Below are 25,824 nucleotides of genomic sequence, written 5' to 3'. Positions count from 1 at the left end.
TGGACAGATTGTTGTCACTTGTCAGTCATTGCAAAGAATGCTTTAATGAGCACCTTCATATGTGTGGCATTACTTACTGGTACTTTTGTTCGGATAGGTTTCTATAGAGGGATTACTGGATCAGGAGTTGGTATACTTTTAATTTTAATACCTGTTGACATATTCCTTTGCCACAAGATTATAGCAGTGTAGGGGCACCTGGGGGGCTCAGTTGGTTAAGCGTCCACCTCTCGGTTTCGGCTCAGGTCATGATCTGATTTCACAAGTTTGAGCCCTGCATTGGGCTCTGTGCTGACAACGCGGAGCCTGCTTGGGATTCTCTCTCTCTCTCTCTCTCTCTCTCTCCACTCCCCCTGCCCCTCTCTCGCTCACACTGTCTCTGTCTCTCTCAAAATAAATAAATAAACTTAAAAAATTAAAATTTAAAAAAAAAGATTGTAGCCGCTTACATTGTGGCCAGTCCTGTATGAAATTTCCCATCGGGCCACATCTTCATCAGCCCTGGATTGTGTCAGTCATTTAAATTTTTTTATCTGATAGTAGTCTTGTCGTTTTGATTTTTATTTCCCCGACTCCTGTTGTGGTAGAACATCTTTTCATGTGTACATGCTCCGTCAGCCTTTCTTTTTCTGTGAGTTGCCTTCTCTCTGGGAACTTTCAATATCAGGTAAGGGAAACATCCCCTCACTAGCCTTCTTTAGTGCATTTTCTTGGTTATCCTCCCATATAAAGTTGAAAATCATTTTACCCAGGTCCAAATGAAAACCCAAATCACTGGAATTTTTTTTAATATTTATTTATTGGGGGTGGGGGGTGGGGAGGGGCAGAGAGAACCCCAAGTAGGCTCTGCGTTGTCAGCACAGAGCCCAAGGCGGGGCTTGAACCCATGAGCTGTGAGATCATAACCTGAGCTGAAACCAAGAGTGGACGCTCAGCCAACTGAGCCACCAAGGCGCCCCTCAAATCACTGGGATTTCAACTGAAACTCCGTGAAACTTACCCCATGAATTCTGAAAGACCTCTGATAGGTTTGTAACATTATGTCTTTTCATCAAGGAACATAGCTTGCCTCTCCATTTATTCAGGTCTTAGTTTATGAACTTCAGGAAAATTGTTTGGTTTTCTATATTTAGGAACTATACTCCTTGTTGAATGTATTACCAAGAATTGTATAGTTTTGTTTCTTTATAATGGGAGAGGGGCAGTTTATTAGTCTGATATTGGTCTAATAAGCTTACTAATCTAATAAGACAAAGATTGTACCATTAGAAACAAAGAGAGGAAACAGGCTTTTCTTTTTTTTTTTCTCAACACTGTACTTTTAAATAATAAATATATAGTAAGGAGTTTCATTCTCCTATCCATTTATGTTCATATTCTCCTAAATGATGGTTTAAAACAACAATTTCAGGGGCGCCTGGGTGGCTCAGTCAGTTAAGCATCTGACTTCAGCTCTGATCTCACAACCGGTTTGTGGGTTCGAGCCCCGCCTCAGGCTCTATACTGCCGGCTCAGAGCCTGAAGCCTGCTTCAGATTCTGTGTCTCCCTCTCTCTGCCCCTCCCCTGTTCATGCTCTGTCTCTCTCTCTCTCTCTCTCTCTCTCTCTCTCTCTCTCTCTACTTCAAAAATAAATAGACATTAGAAAAAATTTTTAATAAAATAAAACAATTTCATTTTCAACTGCTAAGACTTAGCAGTTGCCCTATATAAGTGCTTCTGGCTTTGGAATCCCTGCTCTCAGTGGAACTCTCAGAGGATTTTCAAAGGCTTAGATAACCCCTTTTGGGCAGCACGTCTTTGGGGAGCCTTCACTCTCTGTCCTCGGTTTATACCTGGACAATTACATTACCCTTTCACTGCCAGAAAGATGAACAGAAATTGAGGAAAAACCCCAAGCGCACCACATATGGAAGATTCCATACCCTGGAGCCACTGACAGTACTGGGGGCAACCGGTAGAACTTTCTGGAGGCAGGTGCTGCCACAGTCACTGTCTCGCTGTCCGAAGGGACAACATCACAGATTTTTCCCTTTGGAATCACTGGGGCCTTGACCGAGGCTGTGCTCCTTGAACAGATAACCCTTCCCAGGCACTCACAGGGATCTCCGCGGAAGCTTCCCAAGCTCCCTTGCAGTCTGTTGGCCAGACTGCTGATCGGGCCTGCGCTTTGCCACCGACAGCGGCATCCCTCGATGCCAGCAGGCTGCTCTTGACTCCTTTCAAAGAGAAAAGCCTCACGAAGTTTTACCTCAACCTCACATACCTTTTGTATGCGTGCTTTCCAACTCCCCAAACCAAATAGCCATTACATAAAAATAACGATTTCCTTCGGTCATAATTATTTCCAGTAGTTAACTGGCTGGACAGGTAATCACACATTTCTGTATGAGGACATACCTTCAGTCTAGCCTTGAGGGACGAGAGAGCGCTGGGCTAATGGTCTCACTGCCTTCTCCTCTGAGCTCTATCATACACCAACCACGAACCTTGGGCAAGTCCTGGGATCTCCTTGAGCCTTGGTTTCCTTTTCTACACAGCAGGAAGTTTTAATACTTGCCCTGTTGTTGCAGCGTTGTTGGATAAAACCAGCTGTGAGGGGGCGCCTGGGTGGCTCAGTCGGGTGAGCGTCCAACTCTTGATTTTGGCCCAGGTCATGATTTCACGGTTCGCGGGTTTGAGCCCCACTGTCAGTGCAGAGCCTGCTTGGGATTCTCCCTCCCTCTCTCTCGGTCCCTCCCCCCCCCCCAAAATAAACATTGTTCAAGAAACTTGTGAGAGAAGCCAATAAGATAACGTATGAAGGCGCGTTCAAGCCTACCATACTGCATATGTAAGAGGCTCTTCTTCCCGTGATCCATAAATGTGGCCTGCATGAATTATAACGCGCCATCAACAAGGATGCCTCTGTGTCTGCGGCATCCTTCCAGGGCTCTGAAGGCCAAGTGGAGAAGGGCACAGATGTCTCCTTTCACTGGGGCCCCTTTGTCCCCCTCGTGCATGTAGGTGAAAGGGCTAAAGGGGACAACTCTTCATACTACTCTGATTTCCAGAGGTGCAAAACCTGCATTACAGCGAATCTGGATTTATCGAACAAGGCTGAGCATGGGCATTGACTCTCTCATGCATTGTTTGTATGAAGTAGTAAGTTAGAAAAATGCCTTTTGTTCTTCTCGGTTTAGTCTCAAAATTTTCAAAACACTGTGATTTTTATCCACGTTATTCTGTAACCCATTACTTTATCATATTGGGTGGAAAATGCTAGGCATAAACACGTGGTTATCGTTGCGAAGACAAAATAAATTCAGGGTAGTATATAATTCTTTAATCCCTGCTACCCTTGTGGACACCATTTGACTCTTTCCTGATTTGCTTGTACTACAGCGATAGCCTTTGTCCTGTCCTGCATTGTGTTCGAAACAGATGAGACGATAATACTTCATGTGGGATACCATAAATCAGGCCAGTAATTTAAACTAAGGACAGCAAGGGGCACCTGAGTGTCTCAGTCAGTTAAGCGTCCAACTCTTGATTTCAGCTCAGGTCATGATTTCATGGTTCGTGGGTTCGAGCCTTGCCTTGGGCTCCGTGCTGGCAGAGCAGAGCCTGCTTGGGATTCTCTCTCTCCCTCTCTCCGCCCCTCCCCCCGTGTACGCTCGCTCGCTCTCTCAAAAATAAATAAAATTTCAAAAGCAACCGACACTAGCGGTGGGGACATGGGGAGGTGATGGCAACCTTGCTTGCCCACAGGAGGCAAACACAGGGGACAGCTTTATCTCGATTAAACATCGCCTCCTTGTTGGGATCCCTTTCTCAGTGTGTGCGCTGGGTATGTGGGGGTGTCGGCACTGGCATAGAATTACCCGTGGGCTGGACAGACTAGCGTGTTTGATGAGCAGCTTTTACTCTCTCGCTCGCCTCCTAAAAACGACCACATCCAAAGCCCAGAACCTTAGAAATCTTTCACCAAACTTGGCGCGTGCCACTCTATGAATACCTACGGCGAGTCAGAGAGAGTTCGTCCCGCGGAACGAGTTCGTCCCGCAGCTGAGAGGCGCGTGAGGATCTTGGAAAGGTTGAAGATCCTGGGCTGATGCATTAACCTATGTATAAAAGAAGCCATAAACATCTTTGCCCACGTCTCTAGGAGGCCACCGTCGAGAGCCTCTTGGCATTTCTGCCACCCTGGTGAAGGTCGAGCCGGCACCTGAGTGTTGTGATCTGGCACGTGTGCTAGGGGCTTGAAGGTTTCCTTGGTACCCTCCGCCATGCTACCCTCGTTTTCTTGACGTGGCCCAGATATATGGTGACGCTAGCCTCCCTCCGTTCATCCTCCGCCTGTACCCTTGTAGTGTTTGCTACACATTACCGCGTAAAAATCAACCTTTACCTAAGGATCTTGGGGATTTCTCGTAAGAATGGTCTTTATCCAGATGTTCACGTCAGCCCTTGGCACCAACTGCAATATCTAAGTCAGAGCGAAAGAAGGGCTGGTGTCAGTATGATGGAGTGTGATGGTTAGGATCATAGCCCCGAGCTTAAGCTGTCAGGACTCTTCTCCCAGCCCTATGTCACCCTGGACAAGTGACTTAGCCTCCCCGTGTGCCAGTCTCGTCACCAGTGAGCTGGGAAATAATAGAGCCCCTCTCACAGAGCTGTGGGGAGAAGTAACAATCTTGGAATCGTATGTGCACAAAGCAAGCACTCAGTAAGGGGTAGCTGCTAGGATATTACCATCATCATCATTATCATGTTCATTGGGTTTTATAAGGTCCAAATGCAAATAGTCACTCGTTCTCCATTCTGTTAGTATAGAGGCGTTTAAAAGGACGGGAATGGGGGCACCTTCCTGGGTGGCTCAGTCGGTTAAGGGGTTAAGCGTCCGACTTCGGCTCAGGTCATGGTCTCACAGTTTGTGAGTTCAAGCTCCAGCACAGAGCCTGGAGACTGCTTCCAATTCTGTATCTCCCTCTTTCTGCCCTTCCCCCACTCATGCTCTCTCTCTCTCTCTCTCTCTCAAAAATAAAGAAAACATTTAAAAATTAAAAAAAAAAAGCTGGACAGGAATGGAAGGTGATGGGTGATGCTTCTGAATGTTGCAGCTGAGTCAGAAAAAGGAATGGAGCTTCTGAGCTGCACAAAGGTCCTCAAACAAGTTTAAGGTGCTAGAAAGGTCAAGGGAACAGTCTTTCATCAAGCAGGAACAGGGTGTGTATGCCAGCAGGGACAGAGCAAGACCATGGCAGCAGGTTATGTATGTAGACAGGCAGAAGGTATGGATGGTTAGCAAAAAGACTTTCCAGACCCCAGGGTTGACCTTCTATCCCAGCCTATTGTTCATGGAGTTGTGGGTTTGTTTTTTTTTTTAAATATAAAAGCATTTTAAACTCAGCTCTGAAGCGGAATGGATATAATCTTGAGGTATTAATCAAGAAATATCGTCATCTGGGGACCATATGTAACTTTATAAGTATAAAAAAGTGGAGGAAATACAGGAATTTCACTAACAGTAAAGATGTGAGGTCAAGCTGAGGAATAAGTAGTTAAATGGCACAGGAAACTTTGGTTTTTTTTAAGTACACTAGAATTCTGTAATAATATTTCTTCCTTGTCCAGCCTCCCGCCCTCTTGAATGGAAGTTAAATTAAGCCAAGTGAAGAAGCTTCGTTTTTAAATGAAGGATCAAGATGATTTGAGGAGGGTCCTACAACACTAAAGTAGATCTTTTATTTATTTATTTTCTTTTCTTTAATGTTTATTTATTTTTGAGAGGGAGACAGACAGAGTGTCAGCGGTCGAGGGGCAGAGAGAGAGAGACACAGAATCCGAAGCTGGCTCCAGGCTCTGAACTGTCAGCACAGAGCCTGGCGTGGGGCTTGAACTCGTGAACCGCGAGATGATGTTCTGAGCCGAAGTCAGGACGCTTCACCGACTGAGCCACCCAGGTGCCCCTGAAGTATATCTTTTAACGAGCTAACATGTTTCCAGTTGAGAGGCCAAAAAGTAAAATGTTTTTTTCTGCTCCCTTTTTTCCTTTACCTTTTTTCTTGAAGAAAGCAACAAGAGAAAACTGAGTTAGCCACACTTCATATCTGCTTGATAGTTTGTCTCTGTTCTTTATAGAAACTCTTCTGCAGTCATGGGAAGTGACAGAAAACGCCCGTGTCATATTTTGGACTTGCCCCGTCTTGTCTGTGTGTTTTCAGGAAGCACTAAATATGGAGGGCACTGCACAGAGCAATGACTTTGACTGCTTAACGAGACCAGACCAGGCTTCATTTTACTGCAGCTCCCTTTAAACCACAACCTCATGTGTGGGTGTCAGGTTCTTGGCTGGAGTGCCAGCTAAACAGAGCGAGGGTGTCTCATTTAGAGTGGTATATAGATCCTTGGGAAAATAAAACATGGCTGGAAAATTACCGGGAAGACAAATGATCTAATTTAACCCAAACCACTTTTTAAAATACAGACGAACAGAACAATAACAGTGGAAAATTACAGGAACCTAGACTCTTTGAGAGGATTGAAATCCAAGGATGCCGATTATCCATGCCACCGAGAGAGGCTATTCCCACAGGTAGCTTTGCCTACACGTATGCTTCTGAATTTTCCATAGTTTCACAAACACGTATTTTCTGAGGACCCTGGGTTTGAGGAGGATTTTTAAGCTGCATCTGTTGCGACAATTGTGAGTTTGCTTCGTGTCATAAAAGGTGTAACAGGGTCATTGAAGCTATAGACCAAGTAGTCTTTCATGAAAAAGACTAGTCTAGCAAAACAGAATTGTGACCTAGCCCAGTGTCCCATTTGTTTTTCTAATCCAGGATGAGGCAAGTGAAGGAAGTATCCACCTTACCAAAAGTAAAAAAAAAAAAAAAAAAAAAAAAAAGAAGTAGGTATTTCAGCATTTCATGTAATAATCTCTTGCTATTTTAGGGAATGATTCCAGTTCTGACTCAACACCCGTTTGTAGAAGAATTTGAAAGCTCTTTCTTTATGAGCAACATGACCATGGGTTTACCATGTGGCCATGAATGTCACTTCTCAGATCAGGTTCCGACAGGGCCTTGGCACTTCTGGAATCGTGTGGCCTTCTCTCTGGAAGCCTTGTTGCCTCTTCAAGCCCCCATCGTTCGAAATTTGGAGATTACTACTCCGGTTACCTGTCTGTGGCACACCCAGCTCTTGGCACGGTTCCTCTCCCGCTTCACCAGGCTGCGGGCAGAGGTTCTTTTGCCCTTTGACTCTAAACTCCTAATCTCCTTCTCATGGCAACTAACTTCTGTTACGGGATTTGACTCTGTAGAGGCACAGTTTGTCCTACATCCCAGATGACATCCACGGGACGTGAAAGAAGGGAGCCGGAAAAAGATCTTTGCTTAAACTTGACACTTAAGAGGCTAATTATGTGGCCCGAGGTTGCCTTCTGTTTACGTCCGTGTGTCTGCAGTTCAGCAGGCCAGCCTCTGTCCGATACCTACTGGGTGCCCCGTGAGGCATAATAGAAATAACAGGGGAAGGCCTTGCCCATCTCTTGAGAAATGTCAGAACTACAAGGCTGTGTGCAAGCCACGGTCATCAGTCTGCATCTTTTAAGTACGTAGATGCTACCAAAAATAGTTTTTATTTACCCAGAAACAAACCTACAGCTGGAGGGGTTTGTTTGTGACCATGCTAGGTGTACAAGTGATGCACGTACAAGTACGTGCAAATAAACATCCGTGCGTTCACCTGTGGATTTTCAAGCGTGTGCTGCACGTGCTGAATGGATGGAGGAAGACTGGCGACAGGTGAGCCCTGTCCCTGCCTCGAGTAGTCAGGTGAACACAAGGGGTCTGGCAAACAGGCAAGCACAGTCCACACCAGTGGGGGAAGTCGTGAGGTCCAGGGGCCGTGCAGGCCGCCGTGGAGCACAGAGGAGAGGGGTAGGCTCCAGGGACAGCCTCCCAGAAAATGTGATTCCTCAACTGATGACAAGTCTACCAGGTGAGTGGGGTGGGACGGGGTAAAGGCGATTCTGTGCAGAGAAAAAAAGCTCCAGCAGAGGCCCTGAGGTGAGAGAGAGCGTGGTATATCCAGAAAACTACAATCAGTTTAGGCTTCATGAAATACACAGGGCAAGAGGGAATGCCAAGCGGGATCAGATCATGAATGGCCTTTGTACTTGTGCGCTCGCTGCCCGGATATTTATTGGATGCTGGCTAACCATGTGCCAGACGCGGTTGCAGACACTTACAGCAAGGTTTGTGGACATCGTGGTCTGAGTACAGGGGGCAGCCCTGAAGCACGTTGAGTGCACATCCTAGTAACTCGGATTTTTACGATCTGACCGCAGTGTAGAGGATGGGAGGATGGCTTGGGGCTGGAAGACCGTCGGTGATTTGACGCAAGGCATCGCAGTGGGGCTGGAGAGAACTGGACTGGGGAGGGTGGCTGGGGAAGGAGTAGGGATGGGACCAAGCAATCTGTGCAAGTGAGGGATAAAAGGCACCCGGGGAGCTCGCTCCTGGGCCTCCTGCCTGGGAACCCTGGGCGCATGCATTCACACGGGGAGTCTGAGAGGAGGCGGGTCTGTAGGAGCCCACAGAGTCTATAGATGCTGAACTCAAGTTTTGGCAGTGTGGAATGTGAGGTGCCAGTGAGACATTCAGTGGAGATGAGCAGGTTTGGAGCTGAAGAGAAGTCTAAGAAGTCTAGAGGGATGGATCTGAGGATCCTGAGCAGACAGAAAGTGTCTGGGACTGGAGGGGGTGGGAATCACTGAGCAAGAGTGAGAAGAGGTGAGGGGCCCGGACAAACCCCTGGGACACCAATATTGAAGCGACCACAAATGGAGAAGCACCGAGAGAAAAGCTGAGGCAGAAGAGAGAGGAAGGAAACCGGAAACCACAATGCCCTTGAAGCCAAGTGGTGGGGGAGGCATTTCAAAGAGGGAGTGGCACCAGGGTCAGGTGAGGGGTCAGAAGGGTCAGGACAGAAAAGGGCCAGTTTGGTTTAGCAGGAAGAGCGTGTGCAGGGAAGGGGGCAGAAGACAGAAAACAGGACCCAGCAGGTGCATTCAACTAACCATTGTTGGTTGACCACTTGTAATATGACCAGACCATGTTATGACTGTGGTTCTGGGATACGGATAAGGTTCCTGCACCTTTGCAGCTGCTGTTCTAACAGGCTGAGGAGTAAATGGGAAGAACAAAAGTGGAAATGATGAAAGCAGGTAACGCTTTTTAGGAGTTGTCTATGAAAGGAAGGCAAGAAAGAAGGTGGTAACTCGAAGAAGCGAGGAGTCAAGAGAGGGCTTATTTTTAAGATGGAAAACACTTACGTGTGCGTGACTGTTGATGGGAAAGAGCCAGTCATGTAGCAAAGGATCAGACAAGCCCAAGAGGAAGATGCGGGCTCCTGTCAAGGTCAGAGGGGACTTAGTGCAGAGCCCAGGTCGATAGTCCTATAGTCACCCTGATCAGACTGGCCTTTCCATTGTAACAGGACAGAAATGGTGAGGAAGGGTTTGGGCAGATATGTTTTGTTGAGGTTTGTTTTAGGGAGAGAAGCAGTAAGAAATCTCATTTCTGATGGATTTCATGTTCCAGCTGAAGCAAGAGGTGAGGTTCTCTGCTGAGTAAGAGGAAATGAGGCAGGACAGAGATGCTTAGCAAGGAATCTTGCTGTTCGATTGCCATAAATGACTGCAGGATCGGGGTGAGTTGGTGACTCTCGGTCTGAGAATCTCAGTCTGCAGTATAGAGATGTTTCTGGTCTCTAGAGCCTGAGTTTAAAATGTCAGCATCTCTTTTAGGGTTTAAGGGTCTAAGACTGTTGGTATCAGGGAGATCACATGTGGGATTTGTTAGCCATTTCCCTGGGGGTTGTTCTGTTTTGTTTTTGTGTTTTACTTTTTAATATCCTGTAGTTTTGATAACTTTCTGGGAGGAAAAAATCAGGCAATGGAACACCATGAACCTGGCAGGCCCTGGGAAGATACTAAGACACGAAGGAGCCACTGAATGCCTTTTGGACCCAGACCCGTTTTTAAGTCACACGTTCCATGTTGCTGAGCGTCCACCGTGCAGAGACCACGGGTCGAAAGTGTGAGGAAGGCCCCGGGCCAGGCCATCTGGGTCCAGGACCAGGCTGTGATTGAAAGGCAGCTTTGTACTTAGAACGGTTGGAATCCTGTTAGACCTGGCCCTGATCTAAAGTGAAGTGTCTTTGCCGTGGAAAGCTCATGAACGTTTAGGAACTTGCCTTTAAACAGCAGGTGAACCTCTGTCGTTACGACGGAATTCTGACTCAAGGTCTAGTTCATCCCAAGGCCAACTCAGACACCACTTTAGCTGAACTGCAAGACCATGTTGAAGTCTACTTGCCAGCCGTAGCAGCTAGCTAGCTCTTCTTCCCGGTCTTGGCTGGAGATAAGAGCAGCACTCGGAATACCCTGGCCAGAACGGTACCTGTAAGCGAACTAATGCTGAACTGCAGTGTAGTTACAGCACCTGTAGCACATGGAGAGCTTGCCCCCTCCTGGATGTGTTTAAATTGATTTCTGGAGTGCTCCAGGGCTGACTCTTGGACCCCTCTTTATCTATAGGCTATCTAGATTATTTCGTTCGGGGTCCTGCCTTTAAATACCGTCCATAACTGACGGCCTCCAAATGAGGGTCCACAGCCCAGATGTCTGCCGTAGACTCCAGACTCACCTAGCCAGCATCCTTATGTGATTTGTCCATTTGGAATTCTAATGGGCATCTCCAATCCAACGGGGGGACACCCAGATGGAGCTCTTGCTTTTCCTTCCCCAACCTTCCCGCCTCCCCAGTCTCTTCATCTCAGGAAACAGGTGCACCACAGGACCAGTGGCTCAAGCCAAAAAACTCAATGGTCGGCTTTGATTTCTCCCTTGTCCTCATGCCCACCAGGTGGTCCCTCACTAGATCCGTTTGTTTTATCTCCAGAAAGCTCTCAAGTCAATCTGCTTCTCCCCATTTCCACTATCCCGCCCTGGCCTGAGCCATCGCCGTCTCTTATTTGGATTACCACGGACTCTTGGCTTTGAACTTCTGCCCTTCCCTCTCCAGTCCACCCTCATCCGCATAGCCAGCCTGAGCCTCTGTCCTCCCTCTGCTCAGACCCTGTAATGGCTTCCCACCACTCTTAGAACAAAACACCTGTTCCTCGCCATCACCCGGAATGACATCAGCGTTGCCTAATTTCCCAAACTCCCTTTATCCCCCTCCCCACCACTCTTACTGGCCTCCTTTCTGTTCCCTAAAACACCAAGCCCTCCTGCAGCCTACGGGCTTCCTCCAGCTCTGCATCCAGCTGGTTCGTTCTTATTCTTCGGCCTCCATTTGTCACCTCCTTGGAGGGGTTTCCTTGTCTAGTCCTTCTGAATAAGCTTCTCCTAGGAGTCCTAGTTCATTAACATGCTTTGTTTCTTCAGTACCTAGCCCAGTAAATGCTTGTACTGCTTTTATATGTTTTACTTCATTCTTTCTTTTTTTAGTTTATTTATTTATTTTGGAGGGGAGGGGCAGAGAGAAAGAATCCCAAGCAGGCTCCATGCTGTCAGCACAGAGCCCCATGAACTTGAACTCATGAACCGTGAGATCATGATCTGAGCCAAAAGCAAGAGTTGGACGCTTAACTGAGCCACCCAGGAGCCCCTCGTTTTACTTCCTTCTTTCAAACAGTTACCGAGATTACCTATCATGTGATCCCCTCATGTGGCATGTCTGGGGATGTATAGTGAGCCAGAGAAAGTTCTCTGCGCCCTGGAGCTTACATTCAAATGGAGAAGATAGACAGTAAGACAGATAAAAAGCAAATAAATTATATAATGTCAGGTAAGGGATGTGCTCTGAAGAAAAATGGGGTAAGCAAATTGAGACAGGTGAAGCCAACAGCAGGCGGTGGAAGGATAGGGAAGGATGAATTACTGGAAAGAACGCATCACAAGTAAGTGGGCAGTGGGTATTTCGTTCAAATCGGTGTTGAAGAAATAAACTATTTTCGAGAAAGTGAATTTTGAGCCGTATCTCACTGCCTAAGTTCCAGGAGGATTAAAAGGTAAGTGTACAAATGAAACCATCAACCAGAGTAACATTCTAGTTACTCCTCTAGTTACCCAACCTCTGGATGGGTAAGAATGGCCAAGTCCAAAAGTATGGGAAGAAACTCCACGAAATGATTGACGGACTACCTATAACTCCTTATCTGGGGTATCAAAAGAAAATCAGGGGGCGCCTGGGTGGCGCAGTCGGTTAAGCGTCCGACTTCAGCCAGGTCACGATCTCGCGGTCCGTGAGTTCGAGCCCCGCGTCAGGCTCTGGGCCGATGGCTCGGAGCCTGGAGCCTGTTTCCGACTCTGTGTCTCCCTCTCTCTCTGCCCCTCCCCCGTTCATGCTCTGTCTCTCTCTGTCCCAAAAATAAACAAAAAACGTTGAAAAAAAAATTAAAAAAAAAAAAAAAAAAAGAAAATCAGGAAGTTAGGATGTGAACAAATTGAGGGAAATACTTGAGATAAATGGGAACCATAAAAAGGCTAATGATATGAATAGAGCACATGCCCTCAACTGTAAAGTTCTCTTTTCCTTGTGTTTTAATGTTTCTTGAAATTAGAAGGTTTTTCATTCTCTGTGTACATTTGATGCGGCCATGAAAAATGTTGCATCAGTGGTATATCTTACAAGTAATAGCATCTTATCATCAAAATGCAATTTTTTTAAGTTCATAAAAATTCATAGGAACATTAAAGTTCCTAGTAGAAAATGCTTCCTTCATTGAACAGCCATCTGAGAGTTTATGCCGTAGTGAGGGGGCAGGTAGAGAGTGATAAACAAACTAGACAAGTGTGAAGTGCCTTCTCGAGGCCAGTCACTGCCTGGTGTCCTATATACCACTTACATCCAAACTAAGATCAGCCGGGTTGTTTCGGCGAGAGTAAGTACCTTGGCCAATGCCACTCAGTAGTTAAGTGAGACGAGCGCGTCCAGCTCGAAGTCGGTGTGGCTCTAAACCCTGTGCGCTTTCCTCAAATTACTGTGATTGTTGACCTAAGTGGGGTATTCACACTCAGTCTTGCTGACAGAGCTGTTGTCCCCTGTGCCCTCCCTGCCTGTCACCTCCTCAACCCTAGATTTAGGACTGTCAAGGAACTGTTGGCGGCAATAGAAAGCATGACAGCAGGCGCCCCAGCCAGGGCTGATGTCTTTTTAGCAAAGAACGAAGTCTCGCCGGGGCGCCTGGGTGGCTCAGTCGGTTAAGCGTCCAACTTCGGCTCAGGTCATGATCTCGTGGTTCGTGAGTTTGAGCCCCACGTCTGGCTCTGTGCTGACAGCTCAGAGCCTGGAGCCTGCTTCGGATTCTGTGTCTCCCTCTCTCTGCCCCTTTCCCACTCGCGCACTGTCTCTCGCTCTGAAAAATAAATAAACGGTAAAAAAAAATTGAAAACAGAATAAGATTTTGCCAACAAGACACATTAAAAAAAAAGTCTAAGTCTACATTATTTACATGCCCTCCCGTATGCTTTTTAAACTTGTGCGAAATAATATATATCATTTAAATGTCAACGAACATTTTTAGCAATAAAAACAATGAACAATTCCCAGCCATAGATTTTGGGAAGGACGGGAAGAAAAAAGAATAAGCTGTACGCTGGTCTCAAAGTCTGAGGGAAACATAATGAGAGCTATCCCAAGTTGGGGGTCTCTGGAAGCAGAACTCACACTGGGGAATTCTTGTGCGAGTGATTTGTTGGGCGAGCACTCTCAGGGAGAGGGGAGGAGAGTCATGGGGGGAGGGGAGAGAAGGTAAGCAAGGAGGTTGTCTCCACTGGAGACTGGCTTCCACCCGACCCCACAGGGAGCTCTGGTGTATGATTTCTATCCAGAGCAACCCCACCCTGCGGCAGGGGACCTGATCTTTTCATACCCCTGTGTCAGCCAGCCATTGTCTGCGTGCCACCTGGGGCTCTAGTGTGGCTCATCTAACCCAAAGTGGCTGGGGGCAATTTTCCCTGAGGGGGAGGCAGCTTTGAGCCATTAATGGCCAACTTCCTGCACCTAGGGACCAGTGCGCTACCCAGCAGAGGGTCTGAGTAGGACACACAACAGCATCCACTGCAGAAATCCAAAAAAGATTTAATTTGGAAGATCATCGAGTGATAGATTGTGACACATAACAGGACCCTCTGACTAGATGTGCTATTAAACACAGGATTTGTTATCAAGGAACTTCTTGATTTTTAATTTGCGTTAGGGTATTAAAGTATTATTACATCAGCTTTGGTAGAAGGGAAATTTTTTCTAAGGAAGGCATCAGGGCAGGTATGTTCCACAAAGGCTAAGAAGGTTTTTATGGAAAATTTTAAGGTATTATTGGGGGAAAAAAGGAAAAGAGGATTAGGCATATAATTGGAAACAGGTTTCAAAAACTAGCTTATATGATACCAACCTTGTCAGAAGAATGACACTGAATTCCTACAGCAAATAGATATTTTTCTTCTAGATTTTTCTAAAACTATTTTACACATTGGTATTTTCCTATAAATACATTTTTTTTTTTTTGCTAACAGTGCTTTGCATAGAATGTTCAAGTATATGATGATGGATATGTGTCATATATATGTGTGTGTGTGTGTGTGTGTGTGTGTACAGCATTAGACAAATATATTTGTCAAAACCCCTAGCATGTACAACCCAAGAGTGAACTCTAATGTAAACTATGGGCTTTGAGTGATAATGACGCATCGTTAGAGGTTCATGGATGGTAAAAATGCACCACACTGGCACAGGATGATAGTGGGGGATGCCGTGTGTGTTGGGGCAAAGGGACTACAGTAACTGCACATTCTGCTCCATTTTGCTGTGAACTTAAAACTGCTCTAAAAAATAAAGTCTATTGTTCTGTGCTGAGCTCAGCCTATCGATAGTAATGCCAGGGGCTAGAAATGCCTTGAAGGCACTCACCTGGGTCCCAGTGAACCTCCTCTCCCCCTTTGAAAATCGGCATTACTACTGGGCCCACCCTTGTGGATCTTATTATGATTGCCAGACGCCCTTGAGCAACAACCACCAGGAAACTTTGAAAATATAAAGGTTTATGACTTACAAGACCGGGAAATTGCACAGCACACCTGAGGCTATCCAGTGAGGTTGAGATGTTGTGGGGGGGAGAGGGGGAGCGTGCCCGCATCCATGGGCCTGGGATTCTGCTTTTATTGGGGTCAAGCGAGGGGATCCAGGGTTTCACGGGCTTATTCTTAATTGGTGAATTTAAGACATAAGAGCAGGAATTTAAAGCATGGGGAAGAGAAATGACAAGTGGCCCAAATGGTCAGTTATGAAATCAACTAAGATCTCTGAAACAGAAGAGCCTTAGTGGTGGGGAAGGTGGTCTGGTTCTTTATCTATTCCTGTGGCTGGCAATGTGTTTATTCAAGATAGTTTTCTTGGAAGTGGACGATGCCTCTTTGAAAGAGCTGTCTGGGCAATCGAAGCTTACTGTGCATGCTTTTACTACATCTGTTTCTATATGTATAAAACTACACAGCTGACTCTCCTGCTTAACATTTCCTGTTCCTAAAGAGCAGGTGATGTCCTGGTGACATTTTTAAAAAATTTTCTCTCCACCTAGGGACGCCTGGGTGCCTCAGTCAGGTGAGCATCGGACTTAGGCTCAGGTCATGATCTCACGGATCGTGTGTTTGAGCCCCACATCGGGCCCTGTGCTGATAGCTCAGAGCCCGAAACCTTGTTCAGATTCTGTGTCTCCCTCTCTCTCTGCCCCGTCCCCATTTGTGTGCGTGCTCTCTCTCTCTTCTCTCTCAAAAAATAAAGAGGTACACATTTAAAAATAAGTAAGTAATAAATAAACAATAAAAAATTCTCCCCACCTAGACATCCATTCCCAGCATCCCTGGTGTAATTTGTCTAGCAGGTGGGAAAGTAAGTTTGGAAATGCCATGCTGACAAGGCCACTGGTACCTCAGAGGGTCCATCATGGAGGATGGTTAACATGATCAGAATATTCTGTGACCACAACTTCTTGAGCAAGCAATATCCAAAACCAGGGTATTTGGTTTAAGGGTTTTCTTATATTTGTTTGCACAGGGTTCAGGAACACATTCCAAGCTCAAATACAATAAGAATCGGGTAAATAGCATCCATCAAGGATATAATCTGTTCCTTCAATACTTTTGTTCATAACATAGAATTCACTCTGTTCAAGGAAGGATACCTCCATAACACGTAGACGGTTTTTCAGGTTATGGGTGCACATGCACGCATGCGTGGTCACGCACACGCGGGCATGCGCACACACCCCTTCCTTAAAGAAAAAAAGAAACCATCGCCCACCCCCCTACAAAGTGGCTGACTCATTTCCAGAATGCCTGTCGCCGTCATTGAGATTCAGCCTACAAGTAAAATGTAACCTGTTGAGGTTTTAGCCAAAACTTCTTAGAATCATCTTCTGATACTAACATAAAAAGCTTATTGGGTTTTTCTCTCCGACTTTAACCCCACCGGGCAGGGATCTCCCCTACAAGAAGGTATTTCAAACCAAAGCTAATAGGGATGAAAATGAAAACTAATAACCGTGATCAAATTACAGTGAGGTTTTACCCCGTAAGCTGCTTAGCGTTTCTATAGAAACGTATCTGCCAAGTTTGGTCTTGGAAGTACGATTCCTGGGAGATGGGACCACATCTCTAACGTGGGTTGTCTTCCCCCCTCCACAGGCCTTGAACCGGGGCATTGCTGCTGTTAAGGAAGATGCGGTGGAAATGCTGGCCAGCTACGGGCTGGCGTACTCACTCATGAAGTTCTTCACGGGTCCCATGAGTGACTTTAAAAACGTGGGCCTGGTGTTTGTGAACAGCAAGCGAGACAGGACCAAGGCTGTCCTGTGCATGGTCGTGGCCGGTGCCATCGCCGCTGTCTTCCACACCCTGATAGGTAAGGCTGCCGACCGCCCTGTCGTCTGTTGTTCCTTTCCATCGATTCGAACATTCACGATTTCTTTGGCAATTACCAAACATTTGTCATGAAAAGTTTCAAGGGCTGAAAGGAATGGAGTTTGTGTTCCTAGCGCAAGAAACGAAAATGTGTTTTCTCTGGGAAGCCCTCGTTGTAATAATTCCTTGACTCCCAAACCCTGGGTCGGAGAGCAGGTCATTTCCGTCAGTTCAGCTAAATGGCCTGTGCTTCCTGAGAGAGACACGTTACTACACAGACTCAGTCTTCAACAGAAAAATAGAACGGTTGTTATGTAGGATTAATGCTCGTCGGCAGTGAGAACAAATGAGATTGTTGAACGTATTAAAATTAACTTATTTGAGGACCTCGTTATTCTATCATATTCAAAGACAAGACTAAATACTGTGGCATAACATTCTTTCCATGAAGAAAGGCCGCATCATACATATAGCAGCTAGCATGCAGGTTTCACCGAGACCTCGGAAAAGCACTTGCTTGGGAGGCCGAGTCCTGCTTCTGCCTTCTTGGTGGTGATAAAATTCTCAGAGCATGACTTCCGAGCTCCTCCTCGGCTTTTAAAACAGCTCAGCTTAGGAGGCATAAAAATTGAGTGGCACCTGTATTGAGCCCCGTTGCATAAAACCCGTGAATAACAGCTCGTAAACCCATTGTGTGCCTTCAAAACAGCACTGGCTCCATGAGAATCATGAATGTCAGTGGTGAATAAAGGAGCCAGAAGATTAACCCAAACCCTTCACCTTGTATTCAGATGGCAGCTAATGTTTACTTACATGACTGTGAAAGTAAAGGGTGGGAGGCCTTTTGGGTTTTCCTTTTGAATGTAGCCCAGAGGCTGGTGCTGAGAGCAGCGTGAGACAATGAGAAGGTGCTGCTAGGGGCCGGGTTCAGCCAAAGTGTTGGTATTGACCGTTTAATTTGGGCTGGGGGCTTCAGGGCCTGGGGTTGGGCGGAGGAGATGCTCTTTTTCCTTCAGCTCAGGCCCTGAATACTAATTCGTGGACTGTGCTTTGAAGAAAGCTTCGGCAGCTAGATTTGATCTGGACCATTTTCAAAGATGGCGTATGCCTTTGAGAAAATTCCATACAGGAAATGAGTAGGTCTAGGGGCACCTGGGTCTGCTGAGCATCCGACTCTCCATTTCGGGTCAGGTTATGATCTCACAGTTCATGAGTGGAGTTCGAGCCCCACGTCGGGCTCTGCGCTGACGGTGCGGAGCCTGCTTGGGACTCTCTCCCTTTCTACCTGCCCCTCTCTGCTTCCTAAAATAAAAACAAGCAAGACAGAGAAAAATAAATAGGTCTAGATAAATTTTTGCGTCAGTGGGTAAATCAGTTCCCTTTTGCTACCAGTTTTTATTTGGGTTTCTGAATACCCCTAACATTCCCAATTTTTGTCATAGCTGAACAAGACTTCGGTACTAAAAGCTAATTACTAGCCGTCAGTGGTCATGGAAGAAAAAAAGCTGAATGTTCTGTGTTATCAAAACTGTTATGAGGAACAAGGGATCATTGACATAAAAATCAGCCTCATTTTTCAAATGCAACCTAAAATTTTCAATTTTAAAATCGATAAAAATCTTAGATTTGAATCAGAATGGTTCCACAACCCAGATGTATTTAACGATTGTTTTGCGTAGACACTTGGGATTTTGTTGGACCGACAGACTTCGAAGTCTAGAGGATCCACCGGCCCAAGAGTTCGAGTCTATTCTGTGTGCCCCAGAGCCTGGCTCTAGATCTCCACATTGCAGAAGGCTTGGGAGTATTTCTAGCTTCTTTGTTAGAAGTTGCCAATAAGTGTCTCATTTTAGCTAAATTGTAGCCACTATTGTTGTCATGGGCTCATGGATGAGACATCACTTTTTTAAATTGCAGGGCGTGGGATTTGCCACACCAAACCTTAATTTAGGCCAGTGGTCAGGGTGTAGGTGTTTTCCACCTCCCCCTCTTAATTAATCTATAAAAGAGAGGAAAACTTGCTGACCGTGTATTTGGGTTCATTGGAGTCCTAGTTAATTTCACGTGCGTGAAGTTAGATTTGCCTGACCTCCTAATTCCCACCGACAGAGACACCACTGCTGTGGATGTTTTATTTCCTTACATATCTATTCTCAACAGTGCCCTGGAAGGCGTCATGCGTGTTCCAGCCTGGGCAGTCAGCAGAGCTCAGGGGAACAAGTTCCTATGCTCCTACGGGGAGCAATTGAAGTAACTTCTAGAGTGGTTCCATTTGTCAGTCTTCCCCTCTCGGCAAGCTTCTCCATTATTCATGGATTATAGACCAGCCCTGTAAAGGTAAAAGGGTACGACTTGATATAATTTAAAGCAACAAGGGTGCTAGAAATGGACAGTTTCAGCACAGTCACGAAGTGTATCACGATGTAACAAACCACCCCAATACTCAGTGACTCAAAACACAGCATTTATTCTTGGCTCACCAGACCATGGGCCATCTGGGTGGTTCTTTTGGACTTGGTGGCTCATGCCTTTGTGGTCAGTGGAGAGTCAGGGGGAGGCTCTGCTGATCTTGGTGGGCTCACTGGGGGACGTCAGCCAATAGTAGGCTGGTCCAGATGGCCTCTGATGGGACAGCTGAGCTCTCTTCCACCAGCCTGTGGCAATACCCCAAGTGAGAAGATAGAGACCCACAAGGCCTTTTGAGGCCAAGAATTGGAAGGGGCACCATCACGGCCCCTGCGCGTGACTGGCCAAGGCAAATCCCAGGCCAGCCCACGTTCAAAGGGGTAGGGAATATAGACTCAACTTTTCACTGGAGGAACTACAAAATCACATAGCAGATAAGGGATATAAGGAGGAGAGAAGAATCAGGGACATTTTGCAATCAGTCTCCCCCAAACACTTCTTTGGGAGATGGTGGATTCATGCATTTATTCAATCAACATGTATTGAACACCTACAGTGGGCTAGATCCTGGGCATTCAGATATGAATAAGGCATGTTCTTTAGAGAGAAGCAAGATATCATACAGTAAATGATTACAAATTCCACTCCGCGGAGTCTTGATCCAATGAGATAGAATTCATGTTCTTGTGTTAAGATTTCACATTTACTTTACTGACTTTACGCATGGGTTTATGATACATCTCTAAGGCCTGAGCAGTGCTTGTACCTCCCACGCCCAAATCTTTGCACAGTGCAGATTGTAGAGGGCTGTGTCCTATGTCCCTGTTCCAGCCCCCACGTAGGTAACCAGCCTCTTCACAGTGGAGTTAGCTGGCATAGTGCCTGATGCATATGTCATTCACGCGTATGTGTTGAGGTGACTTAAATACTGGCCATACAAGCACACACTTTGAAATGATTCATTAGAAGCACAGGGGTCAAGTTACCTGCCCTGTGAAAAGCCTAGTAAATAGAGAACCTAGCAACCTAATCAGTGCAAGTAAGACTTTTAAGCATGGGAACTTGGGAATTTGAATGAGAATAAGGGTTCTCAAATTTGCCTCTTGGAAATACACATATTGTCCTGTTACTTGATTGGGAGGAGGGCTGTCTCCTCAGTTCCCATGGGAAAATCTAGGTATATAGACTTGTTTGGATTAATATTAATATTTCGTGGCATTTTGCAACAAGTGCTAGTTAAGTCCTGGATGAATAAGCTTGAAGAGCCACTGATTCTCGACAGGGGTCCATCACGCTGGTGGGCCGAGGGCGGGAGAGCTAGGGATCTGAATGACCCTTCCGGTTTCTTCTTGTTTGGGTGGGGTCAGAAGCTGCCTGCCTATAAAAGGGCCAAGGCCAAGTCCTTCTGCTGCAGCCACCCCATGAAATCTGTTTACATCTCTTCAAAAGCCTTGTTGAATTCTTCCTTTTAATGTTCTGCTCTTCATCAGGAGAATGAGCTGTTTCAGAACCATCCAGGTAGGGCAGTTTATAGAAGCTGAGGGGTAGGCCAGCCTGGTAATTATGGACTCTATGCAAAGCACTTGAAACAAATTACCCCCAGCGGACAACTCCAGCCAGGAACAGCTCAGGGACACAGGAGGGAGGGAGGGGGAATTGGGGTGAAAAACAGCTGCTGGGATTTTATATTCCCAACTCACAGGGTGGAAACAACAGCCTTTGTAGTTACAATCAGACTCTTCTCTGTGTGGGGGAGGAGGAGGAGGAGAGGTAAGAAGTAGCTGAAGGAGGAGAAGTAAAAAGAAGCCAAAGGGGCCTCCAGCCCCTAGGTCCCAAAGTCCCCTGGAGCCTGGAGGCCGGGAGGAGCCCAGCACCAGCTGCCGGCTGAGAAAAGCAAGGGAGTGGGAGGGGCAGAGAGGCCTGGTCCTGGCAGAGGCAGAAAGCCTGGCAACTGAGCTCACCACCCAGCCGTCCTTCTGTCCACTCTCCATTGTCCTGCATCAAGGCTCTATTTTTGATATTTTCGTTGAAGGAGTCTATTAGGGGGGCGCCTGGGTGGCCCAGTCTGTGAAGGGTCCGAGCCCGGCTCAGGTCATGATCTCACAGTTCATGGGTTCGATCCCCGCATCTGACTCCATGCCGACGGCGCAGAGCCTGCTTGGGATCTTCTCCCTCTCTTTGTCCCTCCCTCATTCTCTCTCTCTCAAAAATAAATAAACATTATAAATTAAAAAATAAATAAATATCTAATAGATACCTTTAGATCAACGTACAGAAGGTGGAGAAGCTGATTTATATTGATCTCTGCCCCCGGGGCCTCCTCCCAAGAGCTCAAACTCACAGGTCCCAGGGAGGAAAAGAATTCTGGCTCCCATTTTCCTGGAGGCCGCCCGTGTGACTCTGCTAGGGCCGTCCTAACAATGCAGCACCGATCGGGAGGCCAAGCCACAGAAACGCACGGTCTCCCAGTTCACGAGGCTGCACGATGAAGCCGGCAGCACGGTTGCTCCTTCTGGGACTCTCTCCTGGCCTCCGTGGTTTGAGGGCAACCTGGGGCTTCCTGCGGCTGCAGGGACATCACCCCCGTCTCCAGCTTCACGTCTGCGTGGCGCTCTCCCTGTGCGCGTCCACCTCTGGGTCCAAATTTCCCCTTTTTAGAAGGGCCCCAGGCATACTGCGTTGGGAGCCCCCCCTGCTCCCGTGTGACCTCATCTTACCAAATTATATCTGCGGTGACCCTGTTGCCAATGAGGTCCCGTTCTGCCGTCCTGGGGAGGGGACTCCACATACGAATTCAAGGGGACACGCAGCTCTGCCCGGCACCCCGCCCCTCTGGATCTCGGCCTTCCCCGGTTTCAGAGTCCAGTCAAGTGCACTCTGGCATTGTCTGTGGGCTCTGACCTTTACCCCAGAATGTCAGCCCCGTGAGCTATTCATAGCCGCCCGGCGCCTGCCGCTGGCACTGCATTGCTCTGCTCACCCAGCCCAGCTGTCCTCACCCGCCAGGAGGGGACACTCTGCAGGCAGGGGCTGGGTCGCCTCCTGGTAGGTCCCCACACAGTGGTCAATTCCCGACCGAATGAAACAAACCTACAGATACACAGCGGGAACGATGAACTCCGAGACAAAACTTCTAAGTTCCGGCGCCCCGAGTAAGCCACTCATTCCCGTGAGCAAGGGACGTCTTCATCCTGGCCTTGTGTTTCCGTCTGTCTTGCGGTCCCAGGTCTGAGTGCGCGGCTCGCCTGACTGCCACCAAGGCAGGCTGGCCGGCTCCCTCCCCGCCCCTCCCCTGAGCCTTCTGGGTCAGACCAAGCCCTCTCTAGCCTGCTGGTCTAATCTGTGTGCCTTCTGACCCCAATTTGGAGAAGATAGCGCCTCCTTCCCTCCTTGTCCCACCTTCCCGAGTCTTTTCTCTTTCTGCCCCTGGACACCTGCCTCTCGGAATGCCCTCTTGCTGCCTCAGTGTCTCTGCTGGCCCCACCATGCTCCACACCTGACATGTTTGCTCACCTGGCAGCTCACCAGTTGTTTTCACCTCTGACCCCCCGCCTTGGAGGGTTTCAACCTCTCCTCCTGCGCTGCACCCCCCCGCCCCCGTCCCACCTTGCGCTCCGGATGTCTTGACCATCCCACCCCCCTACCCCTGAAAATCACTTACGTACACCTCTCCCCCCTCTGGGACTCCCATTTGCGCATCTGAACATCCTCGATATCGTCCCAAAGACCTGGCTGACTTCAAAATTCCCGTGATTCAAGCCTCATCCTGAAAAAGGATGGAGGGCTATTTGTTAACGATCAGCTTCTTCTTATTATCAGTTAATATGGTTATAAGTCATCGCCCAAACTTTGAAGGGGGGGGAGGGATCTTACTATTTCACGTAAAATGAGACTCTGTCTGCATTCTATCTCCTTTCTGATTTCACAGCAGCTTCTGTACTTGTCCATATGCATTAATATTCATATTTTTTAATGAAAACAGCAGGAAGACTGTTATTAAAGCACCATGTAAAATACAATGAAAAACACAATTAGTATCTTCCTCTATAGTCTAAACATGTATCAATAAGGTAAACACAGCTTACTAATTTATTTAATCTTTGCTAACAACCCCTGTCAGAATGCCTAGCCAATACATTCAAAAGACCTTTCTCTTTCTTCCTTTATGTCTATTTGGCAGCTATGAATTCATTCAGCCAGTATTGGCTCGGTGCCCACATGCTCCTCCCAAAGGATGAAACAAAAAGAATGGCAAGCCGTGAAAAGCTAGGTTTACATTTTTTATTGAAGAGGCATATTCACAACTGGGCATTTTCTCTTAGTAAATAAGTACCACTATATAAACACGTAGCCTCCGAGCAGTCCATCATGCATCCGAATATAGGTGAATATAATGCTTACACAGTATTAAAATAACAGAAACAACCTAAATGTGTACTAATAGGAGACTGAGTAAGTTGATGCTAAGTAAACCTCAAAAAGGAACTCATTGCAACCACCTAAGTATGGAAGCGTATCATGGAAAGCTGTTCATGGTTTACAAAAGAGTATATATGTAGTATGATCTCATTTTTATGTGAAAACACACATGCATAGCCCACACACATGCCCACCACACACACCCATAAAAGAACTGGGCAGTTGGAATCCAGAGCCTTAACCGTGACCCCCCCTCTGGGTAGGGGGATGAGATTGTAGACGTTTTTGTTTTGTTTTTTTCCTCGTTGCTCATCTGCATTTTATAATTTTTCTACAGAAAAACAAATCTTCCATTTGACGTTGTTTGGCATCTTCAAGATGAAAAGCTTGCCAAGGTAACTTTTTCTAACATTGCCATGTGTCTTTTTTGGCCCTTTGCAGCTTATAGTGACTTAGGTTACTACATTATCAATAAACTGCACCATGTGGACGAGTCCGTGGGGAACAAAACGAGAAGGGCCTTCCTGTATCTTGCTGCCTTCCCTTTTATGGATGCCATGGTGAGTAATCCATCGTTGGCGCTTTTTAAAAAATAACTATGGTGTACGTAACATACAATTTACCATTTTAGCCGTTCTCACGTCTACGGTCCGATGGCATGAGGTAACTTCACGTTGCCGTGAACCTCCAGAGCTCCTATTGTCTCGTGAAACTGACTCTGTCCCCATTAGACCCTAACTTCCCATCCTCCCGTCCCCTCAGCCCCTAGCACCACTGTCCTACCGTCTGTGTGGATCGGACCATTCCAGGGATTTCATACGAGTGGACTGAGACAGTGTGGCTGGCTGGTTCACCTAACTTCGCATGTCTTCAGGGTTCACCCACGTCGTAGCGCATGTCACAATGTCCTTTACAAGGACCACGTTTTGTTCATCCATTCATCCATCAGTGGACACCTGGGTCGCTGTTTTGATAGTGCTGTTGTGAACATGGATGTACAAGTACCTCTTTGAGTTTTCTGCTTTAATCCTTTTGGGTATATAGTCAGAAGTAAAATTGACGGATTATGTAATAATTCTATTCTTAATTTTTGAGGGACCCTCATACTGATTTCCATATCAGCTATACCATTTTACATCCCCGCCAGCCGTGTAGAACGGTTCCAGTGGACCGTTGACTTTTAACCAGTGCATCCTGTCCATTTGTTTTATTATGAGAATTGTCTGTATTTGTCAGAAGTTCTGGCAGGAGGCCAGAGAGCCCACTTGAAAATTTGATTTAACTATAAAGATCTTTTCTGATATATTCAGGATCAAAGGATCAGGACAGCTTTCTGATAAACTTACCATTGGTGTGGCTTAACCACCCAAATCTTTTTAGAATAAGAATCTCTTGAATATATTGGTAGGATTTCATTACTTTAATAGCCAGCTTTATACATTACTAAGGGCAACTCCCTTCCATAGATTAAATCCTTTGTCATGATACTAAAGAGTGCTCAGAGAATGCTTTTTTTCTATTCCTCTGTAGTACAGGTATAAAAGAGACTTAGCCAAAAAAAAAAAAAAAAAAAGATATATCTATATATAGATATAGATATCTCCAATAATATTCAATGATGGAAAATAAACCCCTTCTTTGGGCTCCATTTTAAATTACTTTTAGGAGGAGACTTAAAAATATTAATATGGGGAACATATGTTAATATGGGGCGCCTGGGTGGCTCAGTGGTTTGAGCGTCCCACTCTTGATTTCGGCTCAGGTCATGATCCCAAGGTCGTGGGGTCAAGCCCCATGCCAGTGTCGGTGCTGAGCACGGAACCTGCTTGGGATTCTCTTTCTTTCTCTCTCTAAAATAATGTATATGTTAATCTGTACAATTTTTCACCACCCTTCACCCCAAGTTTTATGTAGTGTAGACGCATGAGGTGAGTGGGCATCTGCCTGGAGGCGAGGCCACCGCCCCACATCCTTGGCGAGATGACACAAGGCCAATTGCCCATGGTCCTTCTTCTCAAGTGTTATCAGGAGTGTCAAACTGCCTGTA

The 25,824-nt window shown here is 46.6% G+C and overlaps 1 protein-coding gene and 1 long non-coding RNA gene across 3 annotated transcripts in view; one reads left to right on the top strand and one right to left on the bottom strand.

Moving 5' to 3' along the window:
- The window catches only part of ANKH (ANKH inorganic pyrophosphate transport regulator), a 139,545-nt gene that overhangs the window by 66,044 nt on the left and 47,677 nt on the right, over window positions 1-25,824 (top strand). For both annotated transcript variants that reach the window (XM_058715922.1, XM_058715912.1), the window contains exons 2-3: window positions 16,737-16,953; window positions 24,219-24,337. In XM_058715922.1, the coding sequence (XP_058571905.1) occupies window positions 16,737-16,953; window positions 24,219-24,337 (336 nt within the window). The remainder of the gene's footprint in view (window positions 1-16,736; window positions 16,954-24,218; window positions 24,338-25,824) is intronic.
- Window positions 16,072-22,254, bottom strand: LOC131504047 (uncharacterized). Its single transcript, XR_009257745.1, has 2 exons — window positions 22,076-22,254; window positions 16,072-19,281 (listed from the first exon to the last, which is right to left on the bottom strand). It is a non-coding gene; the product is annotated as an uncharacterized LOC131504047 (long non-coding RNA).

Source organism: Neofelis nebulosa, chromosome 1 (assembly GCF_028018385.1).
Source record: "Neofelis nebulosa isolate mNeoNeb1 chromosome 1, mNeoNeb1.pri, whole genome shotgun sequence".
Classification (NCBI taxonomy): domain Eukaryota; kingdom Metazoa; phylum Chordata; class Mammalia; order Carnivora; family Felidae; genus Neofelis; species Neofelis nebulosa.
Note: the sequence above shows the minus strand (reverse complement) of the source record. Positions and strands in the feature narration are given on the sequence as shown.